Source organism: Lissotriton vulgaris, chromosome 4_1 (assembly GCF_964263255.1).
Source record: "Lissotriton vulgaris chromosome 4_1, aLisVul1.2, whole genome shotgun sequence".
Taxonomy (NCBI): Eukaryota; Metazoa; Chordata; class Amphibia; order Caudata; family Salamandridae; genus Lissotriton; species Lissotriton vulgaris.
The window spans coordinates 878,606,143-878,623,521 of record NC_141691.1 but is presented as its reverse complement, the minus strand read 5'-3'; the positions used below and the strand labels follow the sequence as shown (position 1 = coordinate 878,623,521).

The window sequence follows — 17,379 nt, the reverse complement described above, 5'->3', positions numbered from 1 at the left end:
GGAGGGTGGATTTTTTTTAATACAATTGGAGGAGAGGGCGTGCGTAGCCCAAAACCCCAGGCTGATTTTGGCATTGGGGACCCCATCCCCTGGGGCCTGGCAAACACAGAAGGTGGCGGAAGGCTCGATTTTGGCTCCAGAGACCCCATCCCCTGAGGCACACCATAGCAAATTAAGTGGGAGCCGGCCGTGCGGGCGACCTTCATGACGTTTTCAGCTCCGGGGACCAACCCCCAGAGCCCAGCCGTACCAAGAAATGTAAGTGGGACATAACAGTTTCACTACTGCACTGGTTCAATTTTAAACTCCTGCTAATTGAGAGCAAACACTAAGTCCGTTCCAACTGACCCGGGAGCACTGAAAATGCTCCCGCCCACTGGCAGTGAACTTTTCATCTGTTTCCCTGGCTGCTGTTAAGCGGGCAGGGAAACAGATGAACAAATTGATCCTACCCACTGGAAGAAGGATCGCATTTTAGCTGCCTCCTGCAGGTGGGGGAAATGCTGGTTACCGCTTGAGGCGGATAACAAGCTCTGGCCACGGGGGCATTGAGGTTTCCTTTGCAGCTTCAAACAAAGAGGCAGTGGGTTCCCTGGGAGGGGTCCAGGGCACCCACTGTTTATTGGCTAGGCGGGCCTGGGAAAGGAGGCAGCATCCCCCTCCCCCTTCATATACTGGCTAGGCCCCAAACAATGGGGTCCCTGGGGCCAATTTCTACCCCGGAGGAAGGGCTGCATGACCCCTTCCCTTCATATAATGGCTGCATCCCAGGGAATGAGGTCCCCGGGCCAATATTGGCCCAGGGAGGGAGCTGCCTGCCACTCTCATCCTTCATAGAATCTCATGCCCTGGGAGATAGGGTCCCCATGCCATTACAATAAGGCCAGCCCCAGGAGATGGGGTACCCAGGGTCAAAATATGGCCCGGGGAGGAAGGCCAAATACCACCTCCACTAAAAAAAATTGCAGGCCCTGGTGATCAGGTCCGGGGGCCAAAATCAGCCTGAGGAGGGGAGGCTGCGTGACCCCCACCCAGATTGGCTGTCTGTAGAGGGTTGGCCACAGTGCCCTCATTGCATTAAAAAACCTTAAAAATTCACTGAAAAAATCAAAGGTTACAGGGACATTATAGTTAGGAAATAGAACTTGAAAAACCTTAGAACTTCACAAAAAAACAAAGGTTACGGAGACGTTACTGTTAGGTTCCCAATTAACACACACAGAACCATAGAAATTCAGCAGTTATAATTCGAGTTATCTCAAGAAACTATAACTCGTGCCCTTAGGTAGCTATAACTTGCACCCTCTCCATGCACTGCTAATTACCCCACATTTTACAAGTTATAGTTACCTCAGGGTTACCTTGGAAAGAGGACAAAACAAGGAGAAATAAAGACATTTCTCCTCATTACGCCTCCCCTCGGGAGAGGTAAGGTTTTGGCGGTTCCCCAGGTTTACATGCTCTTGTGAGTCTGGGAAGTGTCAAAATCCATGGGTGTTGCATGGGAAAACCCACTGGAAAATCCATGGAATGCCTCCTGTGCCCAGAGTAAGGCAACCCAGCAATTTGCACTGCCTTGCCTTATTCCATATCTATGAGGCCATTCTAAAGCCACGCATGGTGGCTTTGCATGTCCTCATAGATATGAGTTTGTGATTTGCGCCAGCAGAGAGTCCGAAAAATTGCCGCTCTTGCAGCGCACCGTGATCGCAAATCTACCCCAAGTGTTGTGCTCATCCAATATTTTCCAAAAACTCAGACAGTTGTGCAAATGTAGAAGCACTACTCTTTCATTAAGAAGTAAGTTTTGGTCTGTGCTTTATGAGTGCAGTGGTTGTAGTAATTTCAATCAGCAATATAAAGTAGGAAATGCATTAGATATGCCAATGGTGTTTTGTGGGTATACTACCAAAATATCAAGCCTTAAATATATTGCTGCACAAAATATAATATCCACTACAAAACACTGTGAAGGACAATATGCATAGAATTACTATTCTTATCTCCACATCAGGCACGGCCCGTGCCGGGCGTTATACTGGGGCGGTGACGTCAGGCAGGGGAGGGTCAGGGTGGGGGGATGTAAAATACGGGATAAGGACCATTAGAGGTAAGTATCGAAAAAAAAAAATAAAACAAATTTCGTTGCCCACTCTGCATCGCCAAATGTGATGCAGCGTGGGCAACGAAATTCGTTTTATTTATTTTTTTCGATACTTACCTCTAATGGTCCTTATCCAGTATTTTACATCCCCCCACCCTGACCCTCCCCTGCCTGACGTCACCGCCCCAGTATAACGCCCGGCACGGGCTGTGCCTGCTCCTCATATTTTTTCCATGAAAAATATATAGTAGCAATAGTTAAACCCTATTTACCATAGGAAATGGATTTTGTTTTTGCTAATAACTGTCGCAGTTTGACAAATCTTCGCCAAACTTTCCCATAAAAAAATAATCTACCTTAGTGCCTTCTAGGAATGTGTTGGGCCGTTCTGTCAAGCGGGGCCCAGAAAAAGGGGGCCGGGGTTAAAAGACAATTTCTTCATGCATTTTCCATAGGGACTTTTACCCAGCGCTATAGATAAAACAGCTGAACTGAATTATACCAAATTTGGCAGAAAGTTAGATCTTTACAGAGAAAGCATGTTTTTGTGATTTGGTGTGAATTCATTTAATAGTTTTTGACCAATTAAGGTTCAAAATGTATAGATATTTGGATGATTAGGTACATGGAACTCTCACGAGAGCCCCATGGACCGGCGACCTTAAACAATTTGAAAGGTTGATGGGCCAAGGGGGATTTTTGCCTTCTAGCAGTATTGCACCCATGAAAGTGAGAAGCTCCTTCAATTCCATGATGTGGCCAGGCCCTGATTGGCTGGCCACATCATGTTTAGAATTGTTGTGGCTAACATTACAAGACCTAGGTAAAGCAAACACAGCAATTTTGTAAAAATAAAATAACCTGCATTTCTTCTTTCTGCGCACACACTTCATAATGTTCCCATCCTAGGTGGCTACACCTGTTTTTTTTATCATACATATGATATTGATGCATCTGATAAGCAGCTAGATCCCTTGATTCATATCTAAACTCATTATGAGACATCTTGAGTAACATATGAATAAACGTGCACTAATCACACGGTAAAGAGTCATGAAAAATAAAATGTGAGAGAACTTATTTGTGCATTGTAAAATCATGCAGATAAATTGTAGGCTAGATGAAGTCATGTACATTAAATATTATAGGTTCCTATTTTATTAACCAGTTTTAATTGTTATTTCAACATGTATTAAAACGTTTAAGTGATGTACTCATGTGTTATAAGATTCCTAACTATCCTCATTGAAATAATAATGTGTATTTAGAATTAATGAAATCTAACATGATTTAGATAATTTTATGTGTGATATTGAAGCGGGTCATCTGAATTTCATCATTGCATATGTGAATTACCGAAAGTGACAAGAGAAAAAGTGGTGTTGCATTGCCATCTTTACTGGAACTGCTCTGAAACCTTCAGATGATGATCTTCATATATGTATTAATGTTAATCATTTGAAGCAATATTATTATTTTATCATTTGAACTAGTTTTTCACGTTGATACTTTGAAAGGCAGTAATATGCCATAGCTATATGTGATCTTTACAATACAACTAATAATGCATTCTGGATATCTTTAAAATTGAAAGACTCTTAGAGAATTGTTTTTATTCATGAAATGTATATTTTTATTACTTTATATTCTGCACATCTTTTAAAAGTGAATATAATAGGCCAGCCTTTTTCCCTATTTAACGCTGCTTTACACTTGTGAGAAAGATTCATACATTTACAATGTGAAGCAAAACTGTGTCTTACTACAATAGTTCTTACTCGCTAACAAGGACTATTTGGAAAAAAGTTGATACTTTGGCAACATTTGCTATAGGAAGCTGTCCTCTTAAACCCATTCATGTGCCACTGCCAAAGGATCATTAGGCCACATGTATGACTGTTTTTAGTGGTCGCAAATGGCCAATCAGTACGCTTTTGACTGCGAAATAGGTCTGTGGCATGTACAAATCCCATTTTGCGAGTTGATGTAAACTATTACCTACACGCAAAATAGGATTTGCAACCCGCTATTAGGAAGGGTTGTGTCAAGGGCGTTCCTTCCTAATAGCGACTGACAGTGCCATGTTTTGCGACCCAAATGATGCTTCAAAACATTTGTATTTTACCGCCAATGGAAAGTTGGTGGTTGACCAGTTGCAAATTGGAAGGGGTCCCTAAGGGACCCCTTCCCCTTTCCAAAGGTGGGTTCAAATATTTTTTAAGAGCAGGCAGTGTCCCACGGAAAATGAAGCCAAAACGTTTCATTTTTCCTTTTGAGACACATCCAATTTTCCTTTAAGGAAAATGGGCTGCATTTAAAAAAGAAAACAGTTTTATTGAACAATCAGTCAGAGACATGGTGGTTTGCTGACCCCAGCAGGCCACCATCCCTGTGAGTGAGGACCATGGCCAATGGGTCACAAATTGTGATCTGCCATATGAATAGTAATAAGGCAGGTCCCTTGCGGCCCTTTTGGGAATCGCAAACAGTGTCTGAGACACTGTTGTATAGTCCATTTTGCGAGTCACAAATTGCGAGTTGCGAAAAGTCATATACTTGATGGTCTGACAACTTACATGACCAACACCTTCTCGTACTATATTATATGTCTCCTATATGTCTCACGACAAACATCCTTCACAAACTTCCCAATGGACTGAGAGGTCTGACACGTTTAGGTGACCAAGGTGGTGTCACCCTGTAACTAAAAGATTATAATATACATTACTTGGAAGGTTTTCTGTCTTTTTTCCAATTTTTCTCTTTCTTGCTGGATTGCTCTCTGACGTTTTCCAAACTGAACACAAATGAACCAAACCTGACCTCAGAGATTGCCTTTTGGGAACGTCTGAAGATTCTACCTACTTTCCTCTCGGAATAACGCATACACTGTGTACACCATTCGTAGACTCTTTCTCGATGTGACAGTGCCCATGAGCTGTTATAACTCATGTTGTTGCTGAACTTTCCAGAGCTTCTTGGCACCTTATGACAACCCTAAACTAATTAGATTGACCTGCACTTTTTATATCCTAAATGTTTATTTATGATGTAATACTCTTTGAATACCTTTGATAAAATGTACATTTAACTAAAACAACGACTATTGTTTATCATGACTTGTCTCCTTAAGTTGATTGTGCATTCCAATTAATTGATTAATGACAGGGAAAGATCAGTATAGAGTGATCTCTAATCATCAGGCACTAATGTTATTTTTTTATATTGCTTTAACAGAACTATTAGTTTACATGATTTTAGTCTGGCTAAATTTATTTAGATGGCTCAGACTAGCAGTGCTAATTCTTTATTTATATAGTCTGGTATTGAGAGTCATATACATGAATTTAATTATTAATTTGTGAATAGGTTACCCAATTCATGATCCTCAATTGTATATCCAATGCTAGATCTCTAATATCCAAGCCCTCAGTGGAACAGTACAGGATCCATTGGAGGATCAAGTAAGTGTCAGAAGAAATAATACATATGATGGGAGCAGAGAAAACAAGGGCCAAAAATCCACTGCAACAATAATCAGGTAGCACATGAGTTGGTAATGTCCACTGACATTAGCATATAGAAAAATTGTTCATCCCCACCCAAGTCCAATACTCTAGGTTCAACTCAAGAAGATTGAGTTCCAGTGGAATGGAGTGAAGACGATTTGAAGTAGTGGTGTGAGTATTAATAGGGGTGCACTTTGCAAATGCTTAAGCTTAGATTGGGATGTTGTGACATGACAGTACAATGTTATGCGAAGTGGTTAAAGTCCATGTTTGGGTGTTGTGCTTAATGCAAAGAAATTGAAGCTGTTATTTGGTCCAATGTTATCTAAGATCCCATGTTATACACCTACGGGAGGTCTCAGTGTGTCTGAGTAAGTTGTCTGCTGTGTTTCGAAGATGCTGTTTGTGAGACGTTGCCGGTAGTACCACCAAGAGAAGAGGAATTTCTTTGTGAGATTGAGGTTATGGTTGTTACAATTGTTCTCAGTGTACGGGGAGTAATTGCATCATCCAGAGTGAGATCGCACTGGTCAAGGTTACACTTGAAGTAGATGTTTCAGTAAATTGGATCCTTGTATCTGGTTAGACCGCATGCGTGAAAGGATCTATAACAGAGTTTATTGAAATAACTTGCATTGTGTGAGGATTTTTGCTTAGAGGAAGTACACGCTTGAAGGAATGTAGAGGAGGGGTAGCCGCTATGAGGAGTGAGATTGACGTCACAGTGTGCCGCCCTGGTATTTGTCAGTTGGTGTAACATCGTGCTTTGATAGGTTGACTACGTCAGAGGGTGCTGCACTGGTATTGGTTGTGAAAACTAAACTAGGGAGGGTAGGAGACATTGATTTGTGGAGAATCCTTAACAAATGACTCAATTTAATTAAGCAAAAATTAAAACCCTGAATAATTTGAAAAACTTGATGCAGGGAGATGTGCCCGTACTAAATAGAGGAGGCGTGCTGATATCACCCAAGGTTACACCAGTACTGCGTATGTCACAAGGAAAGGGATCATAAATGTACATGGCTTGAAAGTTCGATGAAATGCACTGGGAATAATGGTCCCTTAGCCTTTCCAGAATATGAAACCTTTAATTTTAGAATTCTTGAAAATTTGAGGGAACAATTGTATGAGATCAATCCACCTTGTAGCTTATCAAAAAGAAAAACAGAATTATCAGGGAAGTTACAAGAATACCCTGGATAGATATGTTGAGGCCAGATGGGATGCACAACAAAATGCTTGGAGAACTGACATAGTAGAAGGAACTAAAATGTATCCTGTACTAGTTGCAGAGAAAGAGGGTGGAGGGAAGCAAAGGGAAAGAAGAAACACCTCGAGGCTACAATAAAACTAGCTCTGGATGGACGTAGTGATAGTGAATTTGAGGATGATTTTTTAAATGTTAAATCATCCACTACATTATAATGAGAGTCAGCCCCCAAATTTGACAAATTCATATCTTGGGAAAATTCCAGATGCAACTGCTCTACTTATAGATCCAGTTCCACTCACACTTTTCTCTCCAATGGGAGTTAATACCAAAATGGCAAACTCTACTAATCAGACTATTCATAATGCATCAGACGTGTTAACTGTTCCAGTATCCATAGGTCCTGTGGTCCCTTTATATCAATCCGACAACAAAGGAAGCCAGGTACACACTTTAGCCGTCCCTACTGGGATAAATGGCCCAACCTCCACTCCTGTTGACTTAAGATCGAGGCAGTCTACACATACACCATTGGATTCAACTCCAGCTGATGTTTTTAATGGAATGAATGTTAAGTCAATGGTACATTTTACACAACTTAATTCTTCAACAGTGAAATCGAGGCAAGCTCAACCTTTCTACATATCTGAGAATGATGTGGCAAATCAGAGTGCCATGGAAAATGCTCTTCATACTGGAATGACAGATTATAATGTATCCCTTTTACATTCAACATCTATTGCAAAAGTAAGATTGTCATGGGGATATATATATTTCTGAATATGCCAAAAGAAAAACCAGGTCCGACTTCTCAAGAAATTGATGATTGACTTAGAAGTATTGACACTTCTGCAAAAGAAAACGGTTGAGGAAATAATGGAGCAAATTCCCCAAGATTGAATAAAACTAGATTCCTTGATGTAGCGAGATTTAAGGTAGAGCTGGAAGAGATGAATATAGGGACAATAAGTCCGGCCAGAATAGTTGCCTACCAGGGTGATGAATTACTGTTCATCTGCAAAGATATTTACAGATGTGCTTGGAGCACTCATGAAAAATTGTCTGAATAGGCCCAGAAATACAGAGTGGATGTACAAAAATCAAAAACATTACAGAAACCTTACAGAGTAGATTTCAATAATAAAGATATTGGAAACATAGCACCTTCAGGAATGAGATTGCAAATTAAGGAGTTGCTAGCTATCCTTAGGAAATTGGGAGAGTTAGAAAATGGGAATGCCAATGGGCTAAGAAAAAGGAAAAGAAAAGAGCCACAATGCAGACGCTACCAGCGATCGAAGACGATGGAGGTGAGGAAATAAGGATGCTCCCTATGAGTGAAGTACCTGGAGGAGGATATGTACACGTTCCTTGGACAAGGACAGACATATTGTCTTTTACAAATTAATTTCCAAAATTGGGAGAAAATCCTGCTCAATGGTACAAACAGGTTGAACGGTTTGTGAAGGTTTCAAAGGTTTTGCTGAAGGATTTGGATACTTTATTTGACATTGTAGTCTCAAGTGATTTGTGCACAGAGTGTGAAATTGCTGTTGATTGGCTGAAACAGAACCAGCTAGACATCCTTGTACAATCAAGTCACCACCTATTTAAAAGGGAACATTTCCACTAAGGAAATTCATTGGGTGAAAATAGATCAGAAAACGCATGAATTGAAGGAAACAGTTCATGCGGACCATGAAAGATTGATGCAGGTGTTCAAGCAGTACAGTGAAATGGAAAATGTGTCTGAGAAAGATATGGGACATTTTGTTTATCGATTTGTATATGGATTGAGACCAGAGATTAGCTACATGATTCAGCAGCATTTGATTTGTTGGCAAGGAAAGCCTGTGGATGAAATCCTCTGGCATGCAAAATATTCTGGGGATGAGACTGAAATGACACATTGAAAGATTAAGGAAAAATTGGTGGTTTCACAAATGAAGGTTGTTCAGAAGAACCAGAATATATCAGGTATTGATCACATGCCTGCTGTGTAGGGAGGTTATCAGCAAACCCTGTGATGCGAGGGGTAGGTGGACTTAAACAACAGGGTAGTCAGTCACAAGGTAGAGGTTGGAGTGTTTCAATTGAAGCATTGAAAAATATAAATCCATATCACATTTGTGGTAAATTAGGGCATTGGAAGCATGAATATGGATTTAATCTAGTTAATCAGGGACATGGATTACAAATTCAGAATATTGGATATGCACAATCACAAGGAAATGCTATGACACTGACCCAACAGGGTTACAGACAGTGAAATCAAGCTCAGAATGTGCCACAAGCCCTGCTGCCTCGAATGAATGGCCAGGTTCAGACATACAATTGAAATCAAGGGTTCAATGCAAGTGAATCAGATTTGTCTCATCAATATTCCCTGAATCAGATAGCTGATGGAGACTCAGACCTGTTCCTATGATGGTGCCTGAGGCAGGAGGAGGAATGCATGCTTGGTGCATCAGCAGCTGTTGACCAGTGTGGTCCCTATGTGGACTGTAAAGTGAATGGGACTGCAATCTGATTGTTTGTTGACCAGTATTTGTAAAAATAGGTTCCTTTGAGGATCTACACAAATTTGTTGTGTGCGATTCAAGTTCAGTTAATCTACTGGTACAAGATTTGCTATGGAAACTCAACTGTTCAATTTATTGTACTCCAAAGGGAATTAAATGTCATACCAATGATGAGGATGTTGTTTTCAAATTCACTAAACAGAACTCAGAACCGGAAAGATTATTTCCCTGGTAACACAAGATGACTTAATCCTGGAATTGAGAGATATCGTATCATCAGAAGTATGGGACTTTATGGGAAAAAATATTGGTCTAAAGGTGTTGCTCCAGTGAAAATCACTGTGAAGCCCAATGCTAAATTTCCACATATTCCGTAACATAATTTAAGTCCAGAAACTATTTCAGGGATTACTCTCTTGATTGATTTGATGGTTGAGCAAGGAATAATGGAAAGTCCATTTAACTCTCCTATTATGGTTTGCAGAAACCAAATAGTAAGTACTGTATTGTATTGTTCAGAATTTGCGCCGGATTTATCATATTGTGGTTTCATGTTGTCCTGTGGTACAGAATCCAGCTGTGATGGTATTTCAAATTCCATGTGAAACTGAAGGGTTCTCTGTCATTGATTTGTGCCAAGCCTTCTTTTCTATCCCATTGCATGAGACTAGCCAATATCTTTTTGCTTTCTGGTGTGGTAGTCATGTTTTGGAATGGTGCAGAGCCCTACAAGGATATACAGAAAGCCCTTCGATATTTAATCAGATATTGAAGAAAAGTCTAGAGTCTTTGGAGATGCCAAATCATTCTTTTCTTGTCCAATACATTGATGAACTGTTGATAGCGTCAAGCACACAGGAGACTTGCACATGTGATACCATTGCCTTACTGAACCGTTTAGTTTAGAATGAAAATATAGTGTCCCCATCCAAACTGCAATTTTGCAAAAGAGACGTTCTGTATGTTGGTCACCATATTGAGAAAAGAGCACGATAGGTGTCCCAAGCCAGAATCACAATGATTCTGAACATGAGTCCACCCATTACACAAAAGGAAGTCTGCATGTTTCTGGGAATGGTTGGCTATTGTCGTCAATGTATTCCAATTTTTTCTCTGACAGCCAAGCCTCTTCAGAGGCTGACACACGAAGATCTGTCCGACCTGGTCCCTTGGGATGACAATTGCATCTTTTACTAAACTGTGAGAGTCTTTGTCGAGCTCCAGCTTTGGGAGTGCTTGACCAGTCACCACGCTGACCAAAACGGGACCCATCGTTTCATCCAGAGACGCTTATAATAGCGGTTCCTCATGTGGAAGGCTCACGCCATCATGCGGGTTGCCAAGGAATACTGAGTTCTTACGATACCACGGAGATACATGCCTCTTGCTCCGGCGACAATTGGGACTTTGCCTACGTCCAGGAGCACGGCCTTTTTAGAAGTGCAATCAATTCACCACCATCAAGACGTGTACGCATTACGCCAGAGTGCCACTGCCTTGTAATTGTATTCAATCAGGCAAAGCTCTCTTATTGTAGTCCTGAAGATGATCCCAACATAATTCTTGGAGATAGGGATCGAAACGTTCGTCGACTGTTTACACAGTACTGCTCTTTTTGCAATTTGTGATTTGTGTCGCAGTTACTGTGGGATAGAGCTTACTTAAGATTTTATTGTATTGTAAGCCGCCGTCTCGCCTGCTTTTTTGCCTGTTACTTTCTCCCCTATGTATTGTCTTTTCCTGACTTGGTACAGGCTTGTGCCCGGCTATTATTGTGTGACTTGTTTCACCTCAAATGTATAAATTCCTTAAATCCTTTAAATAAATACTTCTATGTCCGGCTGGACACTGAAGAAAAACACACAGTCCTTATTTTAGCCTGTGTTCATCCTTTTCCTAATTTGAAGCCAAGGACCATTGTCAACTATAAAACACGAAGATCTGTCCGACCTGGTCCCTTGGGATGACAATTGCATCTTTTACTAAACTGTGAGAGTCTTTGTCGAGCTCCAGCTTTGGGAGTGCTTGACTATAATAAGACTATTACTGTGCTCTGCAGGGAGTGTGAAGGTTGTGCATTGTCAGTTCTAGCTCAAACATATGGTACTGCACATAGGCTTGTGGCTTCATTTCTTGATTACTCTTGATCCTAAAGCCACTGCATTGTCTGGATGTCTGAAAGACATTGCTACCACATGTGTGAGTATGGAACAGAGGGAGAACATTGTCATGGGACATCCATTAAAAGTACATGTGCCCCATTCCGTGGAGGTGTTGCTTACTCGTAATCGAACGCAGTAGCCGCCTCGCAAAGTATGAGCAGATTATTTTTGGAGCTAGGAATGTTACGTTGATGAGATGCACGAGTTTTAATCCTTCAACTTTGAAGCCCCTTCCTAGAAATTAGATTGTGATTAATGAAGCTGTTCATGATTGTCAGGACGTGCCTGAGCTATGAATAAAGCCCCGTCCTAATATATACTTGATACCCCTTTGTTTGAATCAGATCATGTGCTGTTTGTTGATGGATCATGTTTATGAGATGTGGAAGGAAATCTGAAAGCGGCATATGCCATTTCTATGGTTGTAAGTGTGGTTGAAGCTTCATGGTTACAAATAATGTTTTCTACACAACTGGCTGAGTTGGTAGCCTTGACAAGAGCTTCTAGCATCTATGGCCCAATGTGAGTTACTATCTTTACCAACAGTCAGTATGGATTTGGCATTGTACTTGACTTTGGGCAATTGGGGTCACAGAGGGGGGTTCATGACGATGTCTGGTTCCCCTATACATAACTGAACCGATTGCTGTCACTACAATTGCCTGCCCAAATTGCTGTGGTAAAGTATGCAGCCCATCAGCAGGGCAATGATTATGCTACAGTCGGCAACAGTTATGTGGATGAGACTGCATGGTATTGCGCTCTAAATACTTATACCACAATGGAGATCCAATGGGAGAAACCTCTGAAGTCACAGATCACAGATTGTTGTTATCCACCGTAGGTACATGGGAGGAGGAAAAAGCATTGCAAGATGAAGTGCCAGAAGCTGAGAAATAGGGATGGGTTAGAGCAGGTTGCACTAGGGGACAGGGAGAGGAAGGTATGGGTATACACTGATGGAAGACCTGTGTTGCCAGATAGTTTGATGTCACCTATGGTGCGATAATATCATGATCATGCACACGTTGGGAGAGATGCTATGATGCATCTCTTTCCCCAGACATGGTTTAATCCAAGATTCAGGTCAGTTGCGGAGACTCTGTGTCATCGGTGCATGGTGTGATAACAACAAAATGCAGGAAAAAGGGCTCCAGTGACAATGATTTATGTAGGGAGGTCCTTTTAATCTAATGCAACTCGGCTGGATTGAGAATTGTTCTTGTGATTCTATATATTTTCTCACATTGGGTAGAAGCTTACTCTATTAGACGAAATGACAGTTTAACTGTAGCAAAGTTGTTGTTGAGGGAGCTGATACTGCATTTCAGATTTCCAACTTCTTTTGAGTCAGACCAAGGAACTAATTTTAATAATGAGGTCTTGAAGATGTTATGTGCAGCATTACAAATTGACCAAAAGCTCCATTATACATTACTGACCTGGGGCTTCTGGAGTATAAGCATGTGAATGGGACACTGAAGTCAGACTGGCAAAAGTGTGTGCTTCAACTTCTCTGAAATGGCCTGATGCATTGCCTCTTGTATTGATGAATTTGAAAAGTACCCCAAATAGAAGAATGGGATTATCCCCACATTAAGTAATTATGGGTAGGGCTATGGGACAGCCTGCATTACAGATGACTTGGTGCTCGACTACTGTAAAGGACTGGCTGATGTGGTGCATTCTGTGTCTGAGCAGGTTAGGGAAACTGCCACTTCACCTCAACAGGAGCTGTGCCATCACCTTAGTCCTGGTGACAGGGTCTTGGCGAAGAAGCATGTACGCAATCATGCTTGGAGCTTCATTGGCGTGGGCCGTCCCAGATGATTCTGGTAACCACAACGGCTGCTTAGTGTTGTGATCTCCCGAATTAGGTGCACGCTGCACATACTCGCAGAGTCCCATGTCCTCTTGAAGATACAGCACCTGTTTCGGATGTACTGGTGGTTACAGAGACAACTGACTCAGGTCAGCCAAGCTGTTGTTGGCACACAAGCTACTGGGTTATCATGCACTGGTTTTCCAGGGGGTCCAAGAGAGATACAGAAGGGTCACAAGAGAAAGGGCTAACTAAACGTGATTTTGACCAAGTTGAAGGTATTCAGGTATTTAAAATGCAAGAAGTACCTGGAGAACTCTGGCCATACAAACCAGAAAGATTGAGATACATTTTAACAGAGAGAAAATCACCACAAATAATTGCAGAAGTCTCTAGTCAGTCAGATCAAAGTGACAGTGATGGTAAAGGCCGGTCAGTGAGAAGGTCCAAAAGAGCTAGAATACCAAGTTAAATATACACTGCAACTTAATGAACTTACTTGGCAATAAAAGACTGGGAGAAAGCATATCATGGGTTTTGCTACAGCAATTCAAGTTTGCATGAGCCGCCTTGAGATAATGTTGTGTTCTCATTGAAACTTGAGATCGATTTACGGTTAAAAAAGAATTTTAGTCAATTTGTGCTGGTAATATTTTACTGGAAACAAGGACTGTGATGTTGTTGAGATATTCATTTACAAGGCTATAAAGGAAACGTGGACTGTGCTTTAAAGAGTCTTTATTGAAAAACCTTGCCAGAAACTGTTTGATCTTTGCCTGTGCTGCAAAACATCTAATCCAAATTTTATCGGAAGTTGGGAGGTTTGGTTTTAAAGATATGTTGGCTCCAAATGTTATAGGATTGAAACACAACTGTGTATGTGCATGTATACATGCGTTTTTTTTCATAAAGTTTGTAATACTTCTTATAGGTGTGAATTTACCCCATCATCTGTACACAATAAAAACTGAGCCTACGGCTGGGGGTAGAATTCCTTCAATTAATCAAAACAGTCTAAACTTTTCAAATGAGAAACTATTACATGGAGATGTTTCCACTGGTAATTTTTCAATGAATGTGTGTACAAAACTCCTATTCGAATATGTGGAGGCTATGGAAGCTCATGATTGTTATGTGTGCATGCAGCTGCCTACATCGGTATATGAAGGTGTGACTTATCACCACCTTCCTGTGACCCATGGAATTTCTTGTAGTGTATTAAGCACTTTATTTTATGGTAAAGGACAATTTCAGTATTATTACTCTAAGTATGATCTAATCTTGTCTGAAATACCTCAATCAATCAGCATTTGTGTAGCATACTAACCAATCCCCGGGTGTATCCCGGCTCTCCTAAATTCTCCTTAATTCTGCGAGGGGTGGTGGAGTTTTGGACATGGATGGAAAAGTCATTCAAGGCCTTTGCAACAAGGTGGGTGTAGGCACCTCCTCCAGCTCGGGTGCAATGAATGTGTGGGATGTGGCAAGGGCCAGGAAGGCAGACCGCAGGTGTCTGATGGGCTGGTGGAACATCAAGCGGGTGTTCAGCTATTCTGACCCTGTGTTGTGGAGGGCCTTGTAGGCATGGGTGAGCAGTTTGAAGTGGCATCTCTTCTTGACGGGAAGTCAGTGCAGGCTGCGGAAGTCTGGATTATGTGGGATCATCTTGGCAGGTCCAAGATTGCTCTTGTGCTGCTTTCTGGAAAGTTTGGAGGCGCTTGAGGAGGAGGGTGGTGGTTCGGTGTTGAGGACTTTCCTGTAGTCAAGACGACTGGTGGTGAAGGCTTGTATGACGGTTCTTTGGTACTTGTGAGAAAATAAGTCTTGTACCTGACACTAAAACCGCAGAAATGATCGGAGAATATTTGAAGCCTACACAAAGGTTAAACACAGTCTAAGCACTTTTTAACCTCTATTTTGCACCAGGTAGAGAAGGAATTTGCAGAAACTATAGAAGATAGATGAAGAGAAATTATGAGCAAAGCTGCAAACCATTCTAAAATTCCATCTTGGGCGCTTAAAACATCAGAGTTTAGAATAATGGGAAACCAAGCTGCTATAGCTTTAGACTGGCAACATAGTGGAAAGCTATGTATGATACAACATAAAACTGAAGTTATTATTAACTTTGTTTGTTCCAGCAAATGTGACCATACATTCTAAGTCTTAGGAAATTGGGGATTGTTCCTGGGAAGTATAGATCCTGTGTTTCCTTGGGAAAAATGCCTATTGTAGGGTGCCTAAAAAGTGTTATGGATCCTGTTACACAGGAACAGTTTTTCCAAAACGTTATCTTCTGGGTCAATCTGATGAAACCAACAAAGTGACACATCGTAGGTTTAAAAGAGGTGCAAGTATTAGTGAAGTAGTGGGAGACATTTTTGGAGCCATAATGCCATCTGTTGGAGTGATACCTAGGGCCTCATTTATGAGGCCCCTTGTGGCTCTAGAACGTAATGTTTGTGACGTTCCGGTGGCTCATTGTGCTCTAGCATATTTACAAGGCCACATAAAGCCACTTTAAGTCGCTTTTTATGGCCTTATGAATATGTGCCCCTTGCACGCAGAAACTGCGTGAAAGGGGGGGTTCCCTGGATGTTGCTGTTGGTGTTCCCAGGCAACAATCATGGAATCTGAAGCCATCCCACATTTACGAGAAATCGTAAACTTGGAAATGCGTCAGGTTCTAACGCCACCCCAGGGGTGGTGTTAGGGAGGCACAACAAGGAGAAATGTTTTCATTTCTCATTCTTTATTCTTTTTTCCATGTGTGCTGCATTTTGCATGTAGATATCTAGAAACATGCAGAAAGATTCAACATTTTCTATAATTATTTAAAGAGTGCAAGCAATATTCATGTTGTTAATGTTAGTCACTTTAAGTAAGTAATATAGAGCAGAAGAAAGAAAAACAACTTTTCATTACATTGCTTTAAACGGCTGCTCCGTGACTTGACCTACCTTTCACCTCAGCTACTGGCAGCAGGCATTGTTATGTCTGGACTCGACTTTAATGTAAGTGCCAAACTAGTTCTATATTTTAAGTGTTGGGAAGGCTTTTCGTGTTATATTTGTCCTTCTCCCAGCTGTCGAACTTCTGATCTACATACAGCATATTACACTACAGAAAATTAAGGTTACCTCACCAGACACTCTATTATTATTGAGTCGTGCGAAGCTGTGAGGCTAGAAGGTAATGGAACCTGCAATGTCAAAGTGAGCTTAGAAAAAATCCAAATGGTGCCGTGACAAGCTTACGCTGTCAAATAGAGAAACCTTAAGCATCATTTAAATTCCTTTAAGACATTCAGCAAACCGTTCCTATGAATTTAAAGGCTTTTTTCTCACAGCAGTCAATTTTGGTTCACGCTGTTCTACTTTAAAATTCCGAACTTTGGTCCGAAGTGTTTACATTTATATTAACCAGAGAATGAACACTTTTCTTTGGGATATGACCTAAAACATACAGTTTAAAAGAGGAAGACACAACTGACAGGGAGACAGTAAACCAGGCACACAGATTAAAAAAAAACAAAAAACAAAGATGAACTGACAGGCGGACAGAAAAAGGAAATTCAGCTATAAAATGTTTGCAGTTTTCATTGATTGTTGCCGTTACCTTTTCCTGTGCCGCAGCTGAATGAGGATGTACACTGAAATTGAATCTGCGACGAACATGCATCCCCTTAATTTAGAACCTCTTTAAATTAAACCTGATAGCAACAGCTTAGTTGCCATTTTGGAGCGGGAACGCGCACGCAGCACATTAAAGAGCTGCAAAAGGCTGCTTACTCTGCTGAAATCGAGGCGGGTTGTCGTTGACGTCGGTCAGCGTGATGTTCACTGTCGTGGTGCCGGATAATCCGCCCAGCTGGCCGCCCATGTCCTTGGCCTGGATGACCACTTGGTAGTGCTCCCGGTTCTCTCGGTTCATGTTTGGTAAAGCTGTTCTGATGATTCCTGAAAGCAAAAACACGTTTTAAGTATGAAGCAGAGAGAATACGTGTTAAAGGCCTTCCAATCTTATCTAAATGTTGATGGCCTTCCA

The 17,379-nt window shown here is 41.3% G+C and overlaps 1 protein-coding gene across 2 annotated transcripts in view; it reads right to left on the bottom strand.

Moving 5' to 3' along the window:
- Positions 1–17,379, bottom strand: part of LOC147722680 (cadherin-10-like) — an 862,765-nt gene that overhangs the window by 199,833 nt on the left and 645,553 nt on the right. For both annotated transcript variants that reach the window (XM_086965170.1, XM_086965171.1), the window contains exon 5: positions 17,124–17,291. In XM_086965170.1, the coding sequence (XP_086821296.1) occupies positions 17,124–17,291 (168 nt within the window). The remainder of the gene's footprint in view (positions 1–17,123; positions 17,292–17,379) is intronic.